Here is a 19,852-nt window from a genome sequence, read left to right as displayed (position 1 = left end):
TCCCTACAAAAGACCTATGTCCAGCAGTGGACGTCATTAGTTGAAATGATGATGATATTTTGGAAAATTCATTTGGTGTGGTGTATAAATTAAAAAAATAATAATAAATTACGCCATTCAGATTTACCCTGGCTTTCGCGGTTTACAGGAAGTTAAGTTCATTGTACATCTTGGAATTCCGCAAAGTAACTTTCTGTCCAATACCATTTAATGTACTTTTACAAACTGACCGAATTTTTACGCCTATATGTGTGGTACCCCTATGCACGGATATGAATCTCAATAGCAATGTGTTTATCATACATACAACCGCCAACTCGGATGGATATTGCATTATTATTCATATGAGTTCGTATGAACGGCCCTCACTGCCGTTTTCATCTCTAATTCCATTAGGCGCCAAATAAATTATGGAATTAAAACACTGTCGCTGTCTTAAGCTTACGTACTTTACTAAATAAAAGAACATTGCAGATTTTAAACAAGTTATTTTTATGATTTAGTGTATTATCAACTTAACAATCCAAAACCGGTACTTACTACAGGGCACGGGTCTCCTCCCAATGACAATGAATGAAAAAACAATGAGAAGGGTTTAGGCCGTAGTCCATCACGCTGGCCCAGTGCGGATTGGTGGGCTTCACATGCCCTTGAAAACGTTTAGGAAACTTTTGGGCATTCACGTTTCCTCGCAATATTTTCGTTGTATAAGGTGATAACCCCATAACTTCGACAGTTAGAGGTGCGTGCTGGGATTTGAACTGGGCCTCCCGAAAGTTAAGCTAATGTCCTAACCACTACGCTAGCACCGTGTATTATATGTATTCTATGTATAGTATGTATGTATATACTATAGATAGAATACATTAGCAGCAATAAGGTCGCCAAATTGTATGTATAGTTAAGGCTTTTTATTAACAATTTTCCTGCTCTTTTATTTGGTGTACAATAAAAGCGTATTCATTTAACAATACGTAGGTGCTGTTTAAAATGAGCAATGTTCTTTTATTTAGTTCCACAATTGCAGCTGAAAAAAAGCTGTAATGGAATAAGAAAATAAAAAGAAAATAAACAAAAAATATTTAAAAAATATATGTGTCTACGGATTCTTAGTTGAAACTACCTACAAGGGCCCATGTGCGAAAAGCAGAGCTATTATCTGTACAGCCAAGCAAAATTGTGCGAACTGCATGATGAGTGCTTTCTGCCGTCACTTAAAGCAATATTATTTTTATATTGTAACGTTTTGTTCCAGAATTAGATTCATTTTTAGGACGTCAAGGTGTGCCAAATAAACTGGACAGTATAAAATAATACTGTTTTAAGCAATGGTAGTACGCAACCTGAACTGCTAGCATGGGCAGGAAACAGTTTTTTAACAAAATTACAAAGTCACCTTTTTTATTAGCGGTTAGTATGGCAGTTTGGTACCAATTATTTTTTATAGAAGTAGTGCTATCCTTCTCACAATGTTCCACGTTGAAAAAGTTAGCACTCTTATAAAAATCTGTTTTATTTATTTTTTGATATTTCTAAAACAAACTACACCAAAACGATTGTTTATATCTTAAGACAAGTAGGAAAAAATTAACTATACAAATGTCCAATAATCACAAAGTTCACATGTCGCTTTTGAAATGTAAGTATGGCAGTGGGGCCATACGCCGTGGTACCATAGCAATATGACGTCACAAATTCCAAGTATAAGTACAGTGGTGTGCAGAGACCCAGAGTTCCCAAGATAGCAAACGCAACTTTGTTTTTCAAATATTCATTACGATTTCTTTCATTCCGTAGAGTAAGAATTGAATTGTTGACAACTCTATCTGTCCAACCGTGGCGAGCTTGTAGGTGGTGTCAGGTTCGATCCCAGGCAGGGGCGATATGGATATTTACATTTTCTGGATTTGCTTGGAGGTGCCAGGAACCTCCGATTGTGCCAGACCTGCTCACTACGACTCATACCTGAAGTGTGCCAAGCCATTTAACTTTACAGTGCGATGTCACTTAAAGACCGCTTAGGTGGTATAGTCACTTCACACAGACAGACTTGACGTTTCAAAAGTGCTTATATATTAGGCCTACTTGTAATAAATGAATTTAGAATTTAGAATTTTAGGGTAATGGGTTTGATATAATGCACCAATATAGCCTTGCTGCTAAGAAGTCGCAGAACATTTTCATTTGGAGTAAATTAAAATTATTCCAAATTAAAGTTGCCATTAACTTCAATTCTAGTGTTATCACTTATGCAATTGATAACACTGAGGCAATGTGTTCACTTGCATACGTTTCTAACTGAACCCTACAATTCTTGATTTTTGAGTTACCTTTTTTCTTTTTTTTTGTTTCAATTAAAGAGGGTTTTGTAGCACTCCGAAAAGTCGCCAAGACTTAGGGGTGTAAAGAACTACGTAAACATTTTTATCTACTATTTTTTTTTTTTAATTCTTATGTATTTTTATTTGTGTGTGTTTTATACAAATAAATAAATAAATAGTGCGGTGTTCAATAACCAAGTCATTAAATTCCATTAAACAGCGAAATGCAGTGTGTTATTGCCTGTACATAATGCACACCACTGTAAATATACTTACATACTATAACTAACTATAAAGGTTATTCACAGATAACCAACAAAAAATTAATCACTGTGATATGATAATGACATAGTAATAAAATTCTGTTCATTTTCTCATTGTATAGGGTTTATATTAAAGACAAGTAAATAAAATAATGTAATGATTATAGAAACAATTTTAACTGTTTTTACTAGATCCGGGTGTATTTATATCCGCTCGGGGTCTTAAGTCATGTGTGCGTAAGGTTATTTGTTGTGCGCGACAGAGTCAGTCCAGCTGCCCCACCGATTCAAACAAGTTGCCAACTCGTCTTCATACTAAACGCATAATTTGATGGCAACAGTTCTCAACTCATCGCATAATTTATTTGGGTATAACAGGTGGCCAACGCTTAGCAACTGTTGGAATAGTGAGTGAATCGCTAAGTAAATTATTATGACCGAGACAATAAAGTCTGTGATGTTGGCAACAATGCGAAAAGGATGGGTTTGACTGTAACTTTCTACAGCTTTCACACTTTCATGCTCACCGAAGAACAGCAGCCTTAGTACAAGATTTAATCGCTCGCAGTCGAGGAGTCTTTTTCGAGTTTTTACTCGTTGTCTTCAAAGTCAATCGTTTTAAGAGTCGCAAATCTTGTACTTTTCATTTCTGTTTTACAAACGTTCTGTTCCCGAGCTAAAGAATTATAGGCAAATCTGAGCTTTAAAGTAATGTTAATCAGATTAATTTTACTACGATGTTCAAGTATTTGAATACGAATCGTAGAAAACCTAGATACACCAACTAAAACAGCGCGTGTATGATCCCGGTTCTAGTATCAACACAATATGTTACTATAATTCATATAACAATAACGATAGTTTAAATTGTAAATTTTTAATTGTACATACACAATGATCTGATTTTATTTTCTAAAATAAACCTTACATTTGATCGATGCAGTGTTTTACATGTTTGTCAACCTCTCCAATTTTTTGTTTCAGCCACCTTTCACTTCTTTCCAAAATGTTTCGGGAGTTTAGCAAAGTTTCCTGAAAAAATAAACGTACCTAGTAGCTATCTAGGTATTTATGATGGGCTGTGATAGTGAGAAAAGATTCCAGTAGTTCTGTGCGTGATATTTTAAACGCATCAATAGTAAGTAACAATAATCCGAGGTGATCAACAGAACTAAGCAAAGACGCGGTGTTGACTTTGGTCTCCCTTTAGGGGGTCGGGGAATAAGGAAAACATCCCGAGATCAGTGTCGGATTAACCATGTAGCAAGAGTAGCAATAGCTACGGGCCCGGCGCGAAAGGGGGCCCCGCATATTTAATACCGCTCATCTCGCCTGACTGACTTGACTGACAGACAGAAACGTACACGCACACAAGGCACCGGGAGGTATCTTTGCAACGTTCAAGCCCGTACAGGACTGAAGTGAAAATGCACTCGTATTTATATCAAAATACCCACTGGCAAATTAACATGGACATTGGCTGTTAATCAAATATAATTTTAACTATTTCTTGAAATTATTTATTAAATTAATAAGATTACCAGCACATTTGTTAAAATGCTTATCAATTTAATTAAATATCTGGAAATTATCTGGTTATACTTATCAAAAGTTTAATTATTTACCCACTTTATAAAGTTACTGTAACAGAAGTCTACCAACCCGCGCTTTGCTAGCGAGTAGCGTGGTGGACTATGGCCAAAAGTCTTGTAAGTATGGATCCGCTTTTGGGTTGTAATTAATGAACAATAGAAATGCATGATATTTAATTATCTATCTTTTCTGGGAATTTCTAACCGATGGCGACGATTATCACAGATTAATTAATAATGACCAGGACCGATAACCCAAAATACTCCTCGAAGCACGGGAGTGGACAATGCCTATTTCCTTAAGTTTGAACTGATAGGTACCTACTACTGAGAATATTTTGCAAAACCCTATAGGGACCTGACAACAACTCGGGAAATAAAACCAGGTGATCAGTACTAGAACCGGCTATTTTAAAGAATAAATAGCTAATATTCACCGGAGGTATGGCGCATTCAGTGGGAAAGTCACAAAACTGGCGTGTGACGATATCGGAGACCTTGGATTTGACGCAGATCCCGCGATCCCAAATGCCCTCCTGCAACTGACCGGTATGCAAGTGGTAGAAGCGACCCAAACCATTCTTCACATCATTTTCCCAATGACCCTCGTATCGATTCCCATTTTCTGTTTAAAAAATTGTATTAAAAGTCTTCTAGTTCTAATGTTTTATTCATTTAAATTTTTTATTTATCTTCGACCGTTTTTTCATTCAGATACTTAGGGTTATCGCAAAAATGGGTTTCATGCTTCTTGATGACTTCTGTTTGGGGCTAGCTTCTACCTCAAGAAGGAAGTATAGACTCCCAGCTATTTATTTTAAGAACATCGGTTTCAATTAGGTGAGGTCTTGTAGGCGTAGATCGTGGATAGTTACATTACCACCGAAAACCTACTCACGCGATTTATTTATGTTCGTAGCAACACCCCGATAATCTGTTTAGTTTAATCTGCCATAACACTAACTAGGCTTCCATCTTAGATTGTTTAGTCAATTAATATCAATTATTAGGTTTTATTCGCTGAGATGCACTACAAATGTAATTATAACGCGTCTAGCGCGCTGAATAAATGTAACTGCTATGATAGGTACATTAGATTCATGCTGGTAGGACAGCAGGCGGGAAACATATTCATATAACTGATGGAGCCGCGAGCACAAAGTGAGGAAGTTAGCATTTTTGGGATAGTACATCCTATCACGTGGACGTCAATATATTTATATTAACAATAATGAAATAATGAATTTAAATACCTTGTACAAACATACCAAGCCCCTCCCTCTTGCTCATATTCCAGTAACCCACGTAATAAGTCCCGTTCTTATACCACATCTTTCCGTAGCCGTGCCACTGTCCCCTCTTCCAGAAACCGAAATAGACATCGTTGTTTTCGTAATATCGCCAGCCTACGCCTTCTGGTTTACCACTTACCCACTCCCCACGGTATTCCAAATAGAATGTGCCATTTTGTAGTCTGTGACTCAGAACTCCAAATCCATGTCTAGAAAATTATGTAGGTATACCCTACTAGGCATAGAGTTGGGATTGCCGTTGGAGACAACGGAAATCTTAGTGTTGGTTTATACTGGTTGGGAGACCCGAGAACTATGAACTAGATGGAAGTCAAACGAGTAACTGAGCGGGTGTTAAATTCGCTACAATCTAGATCTTGTAGCTTGTACATATGCATTCATTTGTATTAATTGTATTCATTGTCTGTGTAAAAACTCAGTTTTTTCCTACTTGTCTCACTGGGTGAAAAATCTTTTCATAACTTTTAAAGTGTAAAGTTTAGGTATAGTTAATACCTACCTACATCCAGTGGCGTTTTCGACCAGGGTATGCATAAAGCAGGTACATGGCATAAAATGGAAATTTTCTCCTCCAATATGACTTATATAAAATAATTTGGGTATGCAGTGCTATTGTGCATGTATGAAATGCAGGCCACTGCCAACATCCTACATACCTATATCCAGTGGCGTGCACAGGGTTTTTGACCAGGGTATGCATAAAGGAGGTAAATGGCATGAAATTGAAATTTTCCCCTCCAATACGACTTATATAAAATAATTTGGGTATGCAGTGCTTTTGTGCATGTATGAAGTGCACGCCACTGCCTATATCTGTTTAAAAAAACATTTGTTTGAACTTTACGATCGAGATGTGATGGGTTTATTTAAAAACGAACATATAGAGTATGTTTATATTTAACTGTTTGATATCTACGGGGCCCAGACTGATACTGGGAATTTGTTGTCCACATACCTATAAGCATTAGGTACATAGCTTTAGGTATGTTAAAGCAATAATAAAAATTGATAAAATCACCAAATGCAGAAGAGGTTTAGTACCTAGTAGTAGAACTTTTCGTGACAATGATCGTCATTGGAAGCAGTGCCTGATTAAGCAAGCGCGGGGCCCGTAACAAATTCTTTAAAATAGCCCTTGATCTGCTATGGGTTCTTAAGTATAAAGAGGTAAAAATACCATTCAATACTAAATACGTATCTTAAATACATATAAACGTATCTTAAATACAATACGTATTTGCTATCTATAGGTAACAAATGTGTGGGTTATTAGTAGTTTAGTAAATATGCGATGACTTTGTGCGTGTGCGTGTCTGTCTGTCAGTCAGTCAGTCAAGCGAGATGCGCGCGCTTCCAACGTGGTTAATCCGGCACTGTTTGGAAACACTACGACTCATAATTCCTAAGTTATGTGCATTCTGATAATAAAGACAGTTGTCGTCCAACACGACTTTCATTAACATAACATTGTAGCAGCGGTTTGAGATTTATTAGGTTTTTCGGTAGATATAGTGAATGGTTTGCTTTGATTTACTTTAATAACCGAAGTATGCGGTGTATTGCATATTTATTCGCGATGGAGCATGCAAGACCACCGCCGGATGGATGGCGTCCAGTCAGCTGAGCTGACGCGTGGAAGAAATGGAAGACACAGTTTCTGCTATTCAAAAAGCTGCATGTGTGCATAAAAAAGACCCAGCAACAAGCTAGCTTATTGATCAATATTAATAAACTTTTCAAAAAAGTCTGAATATACCTTCCTATAAACCTTACTTTCTAGACACGATTAAATTTGCTAGCAATTAGAATTAAGCACTGAATTAAACCAATGCGCTTACCTAAATCCTTCATGCCAATCACCTTCATACAGTTTCCCAGTTATAGTAAGAAACAGTCCTTTACCTGTTTACCAAAAGCATCAAATACTGAGCTGACGCGTGGAAGAAATGGAAGACACAGTTTCTGCTATTCAAAAAGCTGCATGTGTGCATAAAAAAGACCCAGCAACAAGCTAGCTTATTGATCAATATTAAACTTTTCAAAAAAGTCAGAATATACCTTCCTATAAACCTTACTTTCTAGACACGATTAAATTTGCTAGCAATTAGAATTAAGCTCTAAATTAAACCAATGCGCTTACCTAAATCCTTCATGCCAATCACCTTCATACAGTTTCCCAGTAATAGTTAGAAACAGTCCTTTACCTGTTAACCAAAAGAATCAAATAATATAGGCAAATGTTTAGACAAATTAAGAACATACCAAAACCGTGTACATTGAAGCATCAAAAACCACTCCACTTTAGTAGTGTCTCTCGAACAGGCTGTTAGTCACTTGATTTCTCTTTGCAGTTGACAGTAATTATTTTACCTGTAATGTTCTGAACGTTTCCCATAAAATGGGGAAAATAGGGAAAATGGGAAAGTTTGTGAGCTAGCAACATTCTGAGGGTTCGAAGTGAGACGTGCACGGAGCGTGTTCACGTTTTTTTGGACACAAAGCACAGCATGCAATAATGGCTGAATGAGCATTCTGTCTTTTTCTGAATTCTGTGGGTTTAGATTATTAACTTTCAATGAATGGGAAACGGATTTTTTTTGAAACAATTTCCAAGGAATAAACTAGGATAATAGGAATATTCACCCGTTGCTCTTAAGGGTTACAAGCAGCCTGGCGTTAAAAAATTGAAAAAAAAAAATTGAAAAATTATTTATTTGTTATCTAAATTTCATTACAAAACAATAGGCTAAGACCTCCATTTAAAAAAGATTATAACTAACCTCAAAAATTGGGATATCAAATACAATAAAGATTAATTGTAACAAGACTGGCAGTTAAAGAGTTTAGCGCGCTCAAACAAACAATCCAGTTTATGATTAGTATAGATTATTGAGTCTATCGCAGGTAACAAAAGTTTCAATTCTAAATATAGATATATATTTTTTTTCTTTAAAGATCCTTTCCATACGCATAAGTCTATTATCGTAAATTATAAAGTATATGTTCAAGTAGGCCGTTAAAGATTAAAAAAAAGGGTTGGGTATAGACATTCGGTACTTGATTTTACTTATGTTTTTAGATTAAGAGCTTTGTCAGGGTTAAATTTGAACCTTATGTACACTGTTTTTGGATTTCAGAAATGCATTTTGAATTACCCTACAATCCCCCCCTCCCCCTGCCACCCCCGTAAGGTTTCAGTTATTTCGACATCAGTTCACCATAACAATTATTAGGTACCTACCTTCTTTTAAATCGTCCTTCCAGTCTCCGACGTATTTATCAAACCTGGATGTGAATATCGCGTGGTGAATGCCGTTCTTTATAGATTTCTTCTCGGCTGCTAATAATAATGGTTTGAATGTTTTCGGTTTGTGATAAAAGGGCATATCTCAAATATTAAATTGTATAAAAATCCTTAAAAGTACAAATAGGTAAATTATTTGACAAATAAGTGTCACAGGCTACTTATTATACGAGCCAAAATGTTACAATTGGAGAAATAAGTTTGTATAATAATACTTATTCATTGATATTTTATTTAAAATCTGGTCTCCCCAAAGATATTTGTAAATAATAGTAAGTAACCAGATATAGGCAGCGGTGATAGCCCAGTGGGTGGGACTTCGACTTCACTTTCCAGGTGGCGAGTTCGAATCTTGGCACGCAACTCTAACTTTTCTAAGTTATAATATAGTTCAGTTTTTAGCAATTAAAATATCACTTGCTTCAACGTGAGGAAACCTGTACGCCTGAGAGTTCTCCATAATGCTTTAAAGGTGTCCAAAGTCCAGAAATCTGCGTAACCCCTTCTCACCGTGGGAGGAGACCCGTACCGTGATGATTAATCAGGTATAACATTTTGTTCACCAGACAGGGGTTTAACACCCATCACCTATAAAATAGATCATTTAAAGAGAATAATACTTCGCAGGACATGCATGTGTCCATCAACCTTAGGCGTAGGCAGTTGCGTGCAAAGAGGGTATACCATATGCAAAGAGTATGCACTAAGCGAGCAGATGATAAACAATGAAAAAAATCTCCAGTACTAGTTCTTCTTCTTCATCTTCTCTCTCGGCAGTTTCCGCAAGTAAGCGCTTCGCTTGTTGTACGTAGAAATTTCCCGCTGTTACTCGCTACTCCAGCCATCCAAGCTCATTCCAGAATCCCAGTATACCGCCCAGTTTGCTGAGGACTTCTGGGATACTGGCCGGTGATCTCAGGTAGATCTCGCGTTGCTCTGTCACGCGGTTCACTCCAGCATCACGTGCGTAGGTGTTTCATCTGCCTCCATGCATGTTCTGCAAAGAGGGCTGTCGGTTCCAGTACGAGTTATAAAAAACTTAAAGATCGCATTGTAAAAATTATAAAAGCCTTAAGTTTTTATAACTCGTACTGGAGATTTTCTTGATTTTATTTTGTCTGCATACCCTCTATGCACGCCAATGGGCAACAACGCTTCTTGCCAGAGAAAAAAAGATAGCAGTAGTACTTCCCCGGACTAGCTCTGTCACAAAAAGCTCTACAACTACTGATCATGCAGAGAATATAAGCATATTAAATTATATTTATATAAGCGCTATTTCAAACAAAATGTCGTACAGCACGCATCGGCTGCGCAATCACGGGGTACGTATTTCTATATTTACTACAATATAATATATAATATACTACGACAATACACACATCGCCATCTAGCCCCAAAGTAAGCGTAGCTCGTGTTATGGGTACTAAGTTAGCTCATGAATATTTTTTTCATGAATATAATACACATTAATACTTATAATAAACATTCATGTTCATCACACAAACATTTTCCAGTTGTGGGAATCAAACCCACGGCCTTGGACTCGGAAAGCAGGGTTGCTGCCCACTACGCAACTCGGACCAATATCATAACACACCACAGATTATTAATAGTTATTTATGCAACTGTTCTTTAATAAGTCTGTATATTAAAAGTATTTATGTATATTATTCATAAAAATATTCATCAGTCATCTTAGTACCCATAACACAAGCTAAATTTACTTTGGGGCTAGATGGCGATGTGTGTATTGTCGTAGTATATTTATTTATTTATTTAAGAGGTATAAAAACACAAATATGGGTTTTGGGATATTTCTGTCACGTGAATGTGTTAATACCTATTTATCAACAATTGCATACAAGACTCCCATAACATGAAACCTCTTAAAAAATATGAGACAGCTTACTGTAGGTAGGGTAGGGGATAAAAGTTCGGTATTTCTAGTTTTGTATTAGTCAAGCTTTTTGTGACAATGCTCGTCCGGGGACGTACTACCGCCGTGCTTATTTCTGCCGTAACGGTAGCATCGTCGCTATGCTCTGTTCCGGTCTGAAGGGCGTAGTTGTCTGTGCAATAACAGACACATGTAGCTTAAAACCTATGCCTTAGGTTGATGGACACAGGGTGGCAAGTTGCATAACGAATTCCTTGCATGCCCTGATTGGTGTGGCCTAGTTTATATACGCTGGTTTTCCACTTACCATCAGGTGGGACATCTGCTAGGTCCGTCAACTATCACTATACAAAAAAAAGTAAGAGGATATAGCGAGCAATCGCAGTTCAAAAATAAAAATCCAATTGCCTTATACAAATATTTACTACTATACGCATCTACAAACAATTCAAGCGCTTCCGTGAGCTTTCTTCAATCCCCTATTTAGCTCAACAAGCTGTTGGTAATATTCTCTGAAGCCTTGTAAAGCTAAACCTTGCTGGCTCTTCATAGCAGAGTTGGTGTTTATGTATTTCTCTACGCACTCGATGCATTTAGTGTCAAGTTGGATATCTTCCTCGGATAATTTTTCATGTTTCGTTAGCTGCACTGGTGTAGGTAAAATCTGTAACAAGTAGTTATTATACATAAAACTTTCTGTCCCCCAAGCTTATTTATCTGTCCACCAAAGTCTAACCCAGTTTAAGTTGAGAAAGTCATCAGACAACAGAATTCGTTTAAACTTTGAAATTCCGTTAGACATCATCAAATACTACAAATTCCTCAAAACTATCTGTCATTCAAACCCTCGACATATAATTTGATTTCTAAAACACAAACACATCCGGTTCCATCTGGAAAAAAAATCACTCTAATCTTATTTTCATAGCGCCCCATAAGAAGTACCTATAATTTAAAACAACTCGGAACTTTTGCGCAATAGTTGCAGTATATATGCACAAGGTATGTGCAATGATTTTGTGTAATTTAGTTAAATTACCAGGAAGGAAGCGGTTATAGTCCAGCGTTTAGGGCTTCAGTCGAATCCCAGCACACACCTCTAACTTTACTAAGTAATAAGAAGAAGAAACCCACATGCCTGAGAGTTCTCCGTAATGTCCTCTAAGGCGTGTGAAGTCAACCAATCCGCACTGGGCCATTTTGATGGACTACCCTTAACAACCCTTTTATGGTGGCAGTAGACCCGTGCCCTGTAGTGGGCCGGTAATGGGTTGATATGATGATGAAGAACGTTACCTGTGACACAAGAGTAGTACTCTCTTCGCCATTGTTTAAGTCACTATGCACAGCTTGTCGCAGAGCCAGCAGTAGAACAGCTTCACGTATGGCACCACCTTGTAGCAGCTCCAACATCAAGCTATCCGCACACTTGTGCCACGTCAGGTAAAACGCCAAAGGCCCGAAGTGGCGGGTCGATCTGAAAGTATTTAATGGATACATACAATAGATCAAAGCGTAGCACATTATCATCCTTTGACTTTTGACGGCCGAGTCCAAGGCCGTGGGTTCGATTCCCACAACTGGAAAATGTTTGTGTGTTGAGCATGAATGTTTTTCAGTGTCTGGGTTTTTATCTGTATACTTATAAGTATTTATGTATATTATTTATAAAAATATTCAACAGTCATCTTAGTACCCATAACACAAGCTACGCTTACTTTGGGGCTAGCTGGCGATGTGTGTATTGTCGTAATATATGTAGCCCTAGTACAAGATTTTTTCGCTCGCAATCGAAGAGTCATTTTCGAGTATTGAAATACCTGAACATCAAAGTACAATGTATCTTATGTTTATTAGACTAAAACTCAAATTTACCTGCAATAGGCATTATGAGTAATTTGAAAAAAGTGTCCTTATGGCATTATATACCATATCCATGTCAGATAAAAAAATATTTTAATAACCTAAAAATTAAGAAATATGACAATACTAACAAAAAATACCATACATTGTGGCAAGAATCATGGACAAGTTAGGATATATGAGTTGCTTAGTGAAAATTGATTGGTGAAAAAGTACTCTTAGGAATCTTATTAGGCGTTACTTACTTCAACTTTGCATTGTTTGTCGATTGAGAACAGGTATAATTGTTATTTTAGATCGTATATTTAACAGGGCATTGCTCATTAAACAAACACATTTTAGGTACCAGTCAGAACCAGTTTCAATTTACCGGAAAATTTTGGTTAATAGCTGGTTTATTTTAATGTTGTGCGTTTTACTGGTTAAATGATTGAACAAATCGAAATTCTTTAGGTTACCGTTATGAGCAAATGATTGGAACATGGATTAATAATCAAAACAGGTTTAAAAAAATTTCGAGCCTTGGGTATAACCGACAATCCTACCGGCAGAACATGTATGGAGGCAGATCAGAGGGTATATATATACCCATCTCCCTGAAACAGACTGCGATCTGGGTGGCCCGCTAGGCTTCTGGAGTGAGCATAGCTGGCTGGCGTAACCCAGTGGGGAAATGTACGAAGGTACAGGAAAAATGTACCAACCAAGTAAGGAGACAAGCCCAGGAGAAGAAGAGGAAGAATATATTACTTACCTAAGTAAATCATAGAGGCTGTTTAGATCAACATGCTGGTAAGTAATACTGGTAAGTTTATGATATGTCGGCTCATCTGGTTCATACTGTACACAGGTTCTGTCCAACACATACTCGTACTTCTGTCTTTCTAGAAGGCTATAGAACTTCTCTTCATTTTCAAAGATCAGTGGTTCCCTTATTTTGCGACCCTGCATCGGGAAATATATCTGTAATCAGTTAACCAAAACGAATTAGCACAAAAGTTAGTTATAATTAAATACAAATGAATTAAAAGATATTATATGTCTCAGAATTAAAGTCATTCAATATTGAGTGCAAAAACAGTGGAAACGCCCTGCGCACTTCTCACTTCACACCCTCAGTATGTTGCTAGCTCACAAACTTTTCCATGTTCCCCATTTTCATTTTTAATTTTTCATCAACATTTTATTTTAGTATTTAAGCAGGCCAGGAAGCACACCCCGACAGTGGTAAAAAGTCTCAACCAGGAGCGGCGGTAAGTATGTTTAGCAGTCAATTTGTTGAATGTTCTATAACTCGAAGTATGGCAGTTAGTCAAAGTCAAAGTCAAAAATATCTTTATTCAAGTAGGCCCACAGGTGGCACTTTTGATGCGTACATAAGAATTACACGGTAGTGAGATGATGGCGATAACCACATTCGTAAACTTAAAACTAAAGCTACGAGGGTTCCAAACGCGTCCCGGTCTAAGAAGAAGCCCACAACAAACTTAGCCGGGTGTTTTTTTTTTTTTTTTTTGTTATCGCCATCTCACAATGTAATTTTAAATTATTAGAAGAGCAACCTGGTTAGAGCAATAATTTACACCCAAGCTTTTTTATCGTTTACGTAGTCCTTTATACTATAATAGGACTTTTCTATAAGCTTACGTTTAATACAAACTTTGAACTTTTTAAGAGACATCTCCAAGATGTCAATTGGTAGTTTATTGTAGAATTGTATGCAATTTCCTTTAAACGAATTATGAATTTTATGTAACCTAGTATATTGCACTGTAAGTTTATTCTTACTTCTAATGTTTAAATTATTGCAGTCACATTTTTTCTTAAATTTAGAAATGTTTTTATGGACGTACATTAAATTTTCAAATATGTACTGACTATACACTGTCATTATTTTAAAATCTTTAAATTTATCTCTCAATGACTCTCTCGGACCCATTTTGTAGATAGAACGAACAGCCCTCTTCTGCAGCACGAAAATAGTGCTAATATCAGCAGCATTACCCCAAAGTAAAATTCCATATGACATAATGCTGTGAAAGTAACTAAAATATACCAGTCTAGCAGTTTCTACGTCGGTCATATGGCGTATCTTCTTTACCGCATAGGCAGCAGAACTAAGCCTGTTCGATAAATTATTTACATGAGGGCCCCATTGAAGTTTAGAATCTAACGTTATTCCTAGAAAAACTGTCGTATCCTCCAGTTTCAGTTCCTCATTATTAAGTAGTACAGTGGTTTTCACGTGTTTAACATTAGGTAAAGTGAATTTTATACACTTGGTTTTTTTTCCGTTAAGAACCAAATTATTAGCTTCAAACCACTGTACCACTTTAGCGAGAGAGTTGTTTACGTCGTCAAAAGCTAGTTCACGTCGATTTATTTTAAAAGTCAGTGATGTATCATCGGCAAACAGAACTATCCCGTGTTTATCCTTGGCAAGGTAAGGAAGGTCATTAATGTAAATAAGGAACAGAAATGGTCCTAATATAGACCCCTGTGGGACACCTATTTTCATAACTGATCCATTAGACCGTTTTCCATTCACGTCGACTTTCTGAATTCTATCGCGTAGATAGTTACTCATTAAGTCTAGAGCTACACCCTGAATTCCATAGTGGTGTAGTTTCCTAACTAACGTTTCGTGTTGAACACAATCAAACGCCTTAGATAAGTCACAGAACACACCAAGTGCATCACGTGACTCCTCCCAGGCTTCAAATATGTTTTGTATTAGCTCAACACCTGCGTCGATTGTTGAGCGACCCCGTGTGAAACCAAATTGCTTAATATGAAGTAAATTATACTTATGAAAATGGTAAAGTAATTGATTTAAAATGAGTTTTTCAAAGATTTTACTGAAAGTGGGTAGTACGGATACTGGTCTAAAGTTAGTGGGGTCAGAAGTACTACCCGATTTAAACAATGGAACTATTTTACTAAGTTTCATTAAGTCAGGAAACACACCACAATCTATACAATTATTAAATATTAAGGCTAAATCGGGTGCAACAATATCAATTAATGATTTGACAACGTTTACGGAAATGCCCCACAGATCATTTGTTTTTTTATTAATTAATAATTTAAAGGCTTTAATAACGTCAGAGCCACTAACATGCGTGAATTTAAAAGAATGGTTACACTCAGGCACATTTTCCTTTAATAGAGAGAGAGCCATATCTGGTGAAGAGTTTAATGATTCTGTTGTGGAGACGGGAATGTTGGTAAAGAAGGTTTCAAAAGCAGTAGCCACCTCGAAATCTGTTGTTAAGGCTTTATTATCTACATTAAGTTTAAAATTAATATTTCGTGGTGTTACTCTTCCCGTCTCCTCATTAATTATGTTCCAAGTAGTTTTGATTGCGTTGCTGCTATTTTTAATTTTATTTTTGATGTATCGCGTCTTTTCTAAGTGGCAAGCGCGTTTAAAATTCTTGGAAAACAATTTAACATAATCCCCAAACTTATCACCAGTGTTAAATTGACGTTCAGCATACAATTCGTACAGCTTTTGCCTATTTTTATGAAGTTCAACTGTCGCCCACTCACTAAAATTTAATGTATCAGTAATCACAACCGACTTACTAGTAAATATAGAATGAAATAGTCTATTAAAGGTATTGAAAAAGGAGCTGTACATTGCATTTGGAGTCGCCCCTGAGGGTAGGAATGGGAGGTCATTTACTAGGCTATATCTCATTTTCTCTATGCGGTTGGATGTTACAGGAACAAATGTTATTTTACGTTTAGAAACATTTTTCTTCACATTTTCAAATTGAATAATTTGACCACAATGATCAGAGTCTAATTTACTAATAATATTTTTGCTTATAGGAATTATATTTGTAAAGATGTTATCCAAACAGGTGGCGCTAGTAGCAGTTATTCTTGTGGGCTCCATGAACATATTTGATAGATTGTAAGTTTTAAATAAATTCAATAACTTGATACTTAAAGAGTTATTTTCTAAAATGTTTACATTAAAATCTCCGCATATTATTAACTTTTTATTACACTTTGATATTTTAAATAACACTTCATCCATTACCTTTTCAAAAAGTTCAAAGTTTGACAAGGGTGGCCTATAAACAGTAACAATTATAAATTGCTCTAGTTCAACCGAGGCTAGCTCTATTGTCCGTTCAACAGAAAGGCTAACAATATCGTTTCTGTTTTTAAATTTTAAATTTTTATTTAATAAAATTAAAGAGCCTCCATGAATCGCTGTAACCCTGGTGAACGAACTACCAACCTGGTGGTTACCAAAATTAAACAAATATTCATGGGTTTTCAACCAGTGCTCAGTTATACATAAAATGCTAATGTTAAAATCATTTAAAAATAATTCAATCTCTAAGTCTTTTCCTCTAATACATTGAATATTTTGGTGAACCAAGTTGATATAATTAGAATTAGATTTTTTATTATATTTTTGGTTTAATAGTACATTGTGCGACCCCTTACTATAATTTTTTTCATATATGCCTGAGGGAGACTCAGTTGTCTGCTTTTCTAAGCAAGAGAAAGCCTCTGTTGTCTCCTTAACTAGTTTAAACTAAAATGACTTGGAATAATTTCCAAGGTTTTCATGTCAAAACTATTACACTGCTCAATAAAAGCAGCTGGTTTAGCCAAGTTCTTGGCTGTTATGGTAAAAAAATACGATAGCGAAACAGCTATCTGTTGTTTAAAATAGTGTGATAGGTAATATCTATCTCGGTACAAATTATAAGTAGGATTAGCACATTTGCTAAAGTCTATAACATGAAATTTCTTATTATATGTACATAAATTGTACAAAGTCAAGTTATGTAGGGCTATGAAGCCTCGGTTCAAGAATTATGTCTTTTTCGACCGTCTAAAACGTGCGAAATTCGCGTGCGTACCTAATCTGTTGTTAAAGAGAAATTTGTACTACCCTAACAAGTATACAAGACTTAAGGGTGCTAAGAATCTTTATAGGCTGTTGTCGTCTACGTTTGTTTTTTTTTTTGATGTGGCATTAAATATAGTTTTTGATCTAAAAAAAAATAAAGTATTCAGTATTGCTGTCTTAAATAAGGGGTTTGCTGCTGTCCGCTGAGGAGTTCTGTCCTCTAATTTCAAACACAGTTTGGGCAAAACTAAGCACATATTATAACCTCTATAGTATAAATATAATTATTTAAATTATAACAATTTGTCAGAGTTATGGTGTAAAATCGTCAAACACTCAAACACTCATCCCCTCTCCCAAAGGAACCGAGCTTAATGTCGGGATAAAAAGTATCCTTTATTACTTCTAACACTTCCAAGAATATGTGTACAAAGTTTCATGAGGATTTGTCACATAGTTTTTGCGTGAAAACGTAACAAACAAACTTACATTGACATTTATAATATTAAGTAGGGAAGTAGGGATATACCATGTAATATTTTTTATCAGTTAATAAATAAATAATAACATTTAAATACCTGATTCAATCTTTTCCTCACTTCATGATCACAACTTCTCAGAGTACCATCCGGCTCTCTAAAACAGTCAAAGATTATGCTTGTAATAAAATGTAGATAGAAATATTTTATAGTATAATATGATATAGAAAATTTGCATTGCCATATGCTATGAACTGTATGTTTGTATATTTTGAAAACCAGCCACAGAAATAATTGCATTAGTTTATTTATTTAGGAAGGATTACCAACCTTTCAACAATCATTCTGTGTTCATTATCTACCCCAAAACTGATGTCAGTAAACAAATATCTGGCTGAATCAAACTCTGTCAAAGCTGGGTCTCTTGATAATACATCATCAATTGGTGTGTGCACCTGTAATCAATTATTTATTACTTAATTGGTTTACTTAATGTCTTATTGCTTAGAATCTCTCTCTGCTAGGCAACCGGAAATAGGGATTAGGAAATATGACTGAAATAAAAATCATGCAGTGACACTTTGAAGCAGTGATAGCTTCAGCTTCCTTTTACAAGTACAGACTTTAATGTCCGGCAAAAACCTGCATGCCTGAGAGCTCTCCATAATATTCTTAAGAGTGTGTGAAGTCTATCAATCTGCATTTGGCCAGTGTGGTGGACTACAGCCTAAACCATTCTCATTCTGAGAGGAGACGTGTGAGAAAAGTTTTTGGATTGTTGGGCCTAAATAGGGGATATAATAGAATATTTACAATAATTATTTTCAATTATACTTTTGTTTTTACAAAATTTATATAGTTTCAGAGTGTTTTAACTAAACTATTGATTTTTATTGTAACAAAAATTGCTATTTTTATTTTTCAGAAAATCCTCAATCGAATATAACAACCCACATACATGCTATAAGTTAATAAATTTAAACATACTTTGACTACTGGTGGCATCTGCAATAACCTGTCTGCACTTTTATTCGCTTTCATCTTCTCAATATGCAGTTCCTCGTCAGTCACAAATTTGTATTTAGGTGTCCGTAGCACCGAAACATTGGTGTTGTTACGCTTACGGAATATTTTAGCAAAATCTGGCCGTGTTAAACGTTTCAATAGAACTTGGATTCCCGACGAAAAGAACTTTGGTGCTGGATCCTCCCCATCTGGACAGATAAGATGCTTGTAAAAGCAAGAGTTCACTTACAATCTTACTCAGAAAATATATTGGTCTCTTCAAACTATTCATTGCTTACCATAAATTGATGGAACTATACTTAATTTTCTGGAAGAAATCAAAAGTATATGTGGCTCATTGCATCGTAATAAAACAGATTTAGCATTATTTCGAACTATTTTCAGTATAGACATGGTCCAATTTATTTTTACTAAATTTTGTTTACTTTTAGAGTTATTACTTATTCTATTTTTTAACCTTAAATCCACAAAGTAAATCTAACCACAGATGGCGGATATTAACACAGACCCATAGGCATTTAACTAGGTAGGTTAGCTAGGTATTTAACTAACTATAGTCGTAAAAATGTAATAGGCCCGTTTTGACACTTGTCATCGCGACGTAACTAGTTATGGAACCATAAGACTCTGTACGCGATACTCACGATAAATCTATCAGTACTTGATTGATATTATTATGTATTATAAAGTGTTCGTTCGTTCAAAGTATTCCTTTAACTTCATAACCAATACGCGTGACTGGCTGTTGATTATACGTCCACTTTTCAACATGTTGAAACAGAGTTAGTACTATATAACAACAAACACAAAAATCGAGTCAAATCACTATGTTTAAATTAATGTCCAAAATAGAAGAGCCATAGTTAACGTAATAGTAAATAATATATATCAAACTTAAACGAGCGCACAGTC

At 35.9% G+C, this 19,852-nt stretch overlaps 2 protein-coding genes across 3 annotated transcripts; both read right to left on the bottom strand.

The window, feature by feature from the left end:
- Nucleotides 1-3,477: 3,477 nt before the first annotated feature.
- LOC120624286 (MORN repeat-containing protein 3-like) lies at nucleotides 3,478-8,916 on the bottom strand. Its single transcript, XM_039890738.1, has 5 exons — nucleotides 8,731-8,916; nucleotides 7,630-7,693; nucleotides 5,430-5,677; nucleotides 4,614-4,801; nucleotides 3,478-3,616 (listed from the first exon to the last, which is right to left on the bottom strand). Exons 1-5 carry the CDS (start codon nucleotides 8,873-8,875, stop codon nucleotides 3,509-3,511), a joined length of 753 nt encoding a protein of 250 aa, XP_039746672.1. The 5' UTR covers nucleotides 8,876-8,916; the 3' UTR covers nucleotides 3,478-3,508.
- A 2,181-nt stretch (nucleotides 8,917-11,097) lies between these two features.
- Nucleotides 11,098-19,455, bottom strand: LOC120624762 (28S ribosomal protein S22, mitochondrial). Of its 2 annotated transcripts, none has more exons than XM_039891478.1 (7): nucleotides 19,219-19,455; nucleotides 18,902-19,128; nucleotides 18,245-18,369; nucleotides 18,014-18,071; nucleotides 13,311-13,501; nucleotides 11,990-12,170; nucleotides 11,098-11,357 (listed from the first exon to the last, which is right to left on the bottom strand). In XM_039891478.1, exons 1-7 carry the CDS (start codon nucleotides 19,331-19,333, stop codon nucleotides 11,142-11,144), a joined length of 1,113 nt encoding a protein of 370 aa, XP_039747412.1. In that variant the 5' UTR covers nucleotides 19,334-19,455; the 3' UTR covers nucleotides 11,098-11,141. The 2 variants fall into 2 exon arrangements, with proteins under 2 accessions (XP_039747412.1, XP_039747411.1); XM_039891477.1 differs by having other exon boundaries at nucleotides 13,311-13,519; nucleotides 19,219-19,453.
- Nucleotides 19,456-19,852: the final 397 nt, after the last annotated feature.

Source organism: Pararge aegeria, chromosome 6 (assembly GCF_905163445.1).
Source record: "Pararge aegeria chromosome 6, ilParAegt1.1, whole genome shotgun sequence".
NCBI classification, from domain to species: Eukaryota; Metazoa; Arthropoda; class Insecta; order Lepidoptera; family Nymphalidae; genus Pararge; species Pararge aegeria.
The sequence above is the reverse complement of the archived record's forward strand: the minus strand, read 5'-3'. Positions and strand labels throughout refer to the sequence as shown.

Excerpts from the sequence above, each read along its gene's own strand:
- LOC120624762 (XM_039891477.1), bottom strand. The coding sequence starts at position 19,333 with ATGTCTATACTGAAAATAGTTCGAAATAATGCTAAATCTGTTTTATTA. Across the intron at positions 18,072-18,244 it reads CACAGAATGATTGTTGAAAG|AGAGCCGGATGGTACTCTGA; the intron begins GTTGGTAATCCT and ends TGACTGTTTTAG. Across the intron at positions 11,358-11,989 it reads GTACTACTCTTGTGTCACAG|ATTTTACCTACACCAGTGCA; the intron begins GTAACGTTCTTC and ends TACTTGTTACAG.
- LOC120624286 (XM_039890738.1), bottom strand. The coding sequence starts at position 8,875 with ATGCCCTTTTATCACAAACCGAAAACATTCAAACCATTATTATTAGCA. Across the intron at positions 4,802-5,429 it reads GCTTGGTATGTTTGTACAAG|AAAATGGGAATCGATACGAG; the intron begins GTATTTAAATTC and ends TTTTTTAAACAG. Across the intron at positions 3,617-4,613 it reads CTGAATGCGCCATACCTCCG|GAAACTTTGCTAAACTCCCG; the intron begins GTGAATATTAGC and ends TTATTTTTTCAG.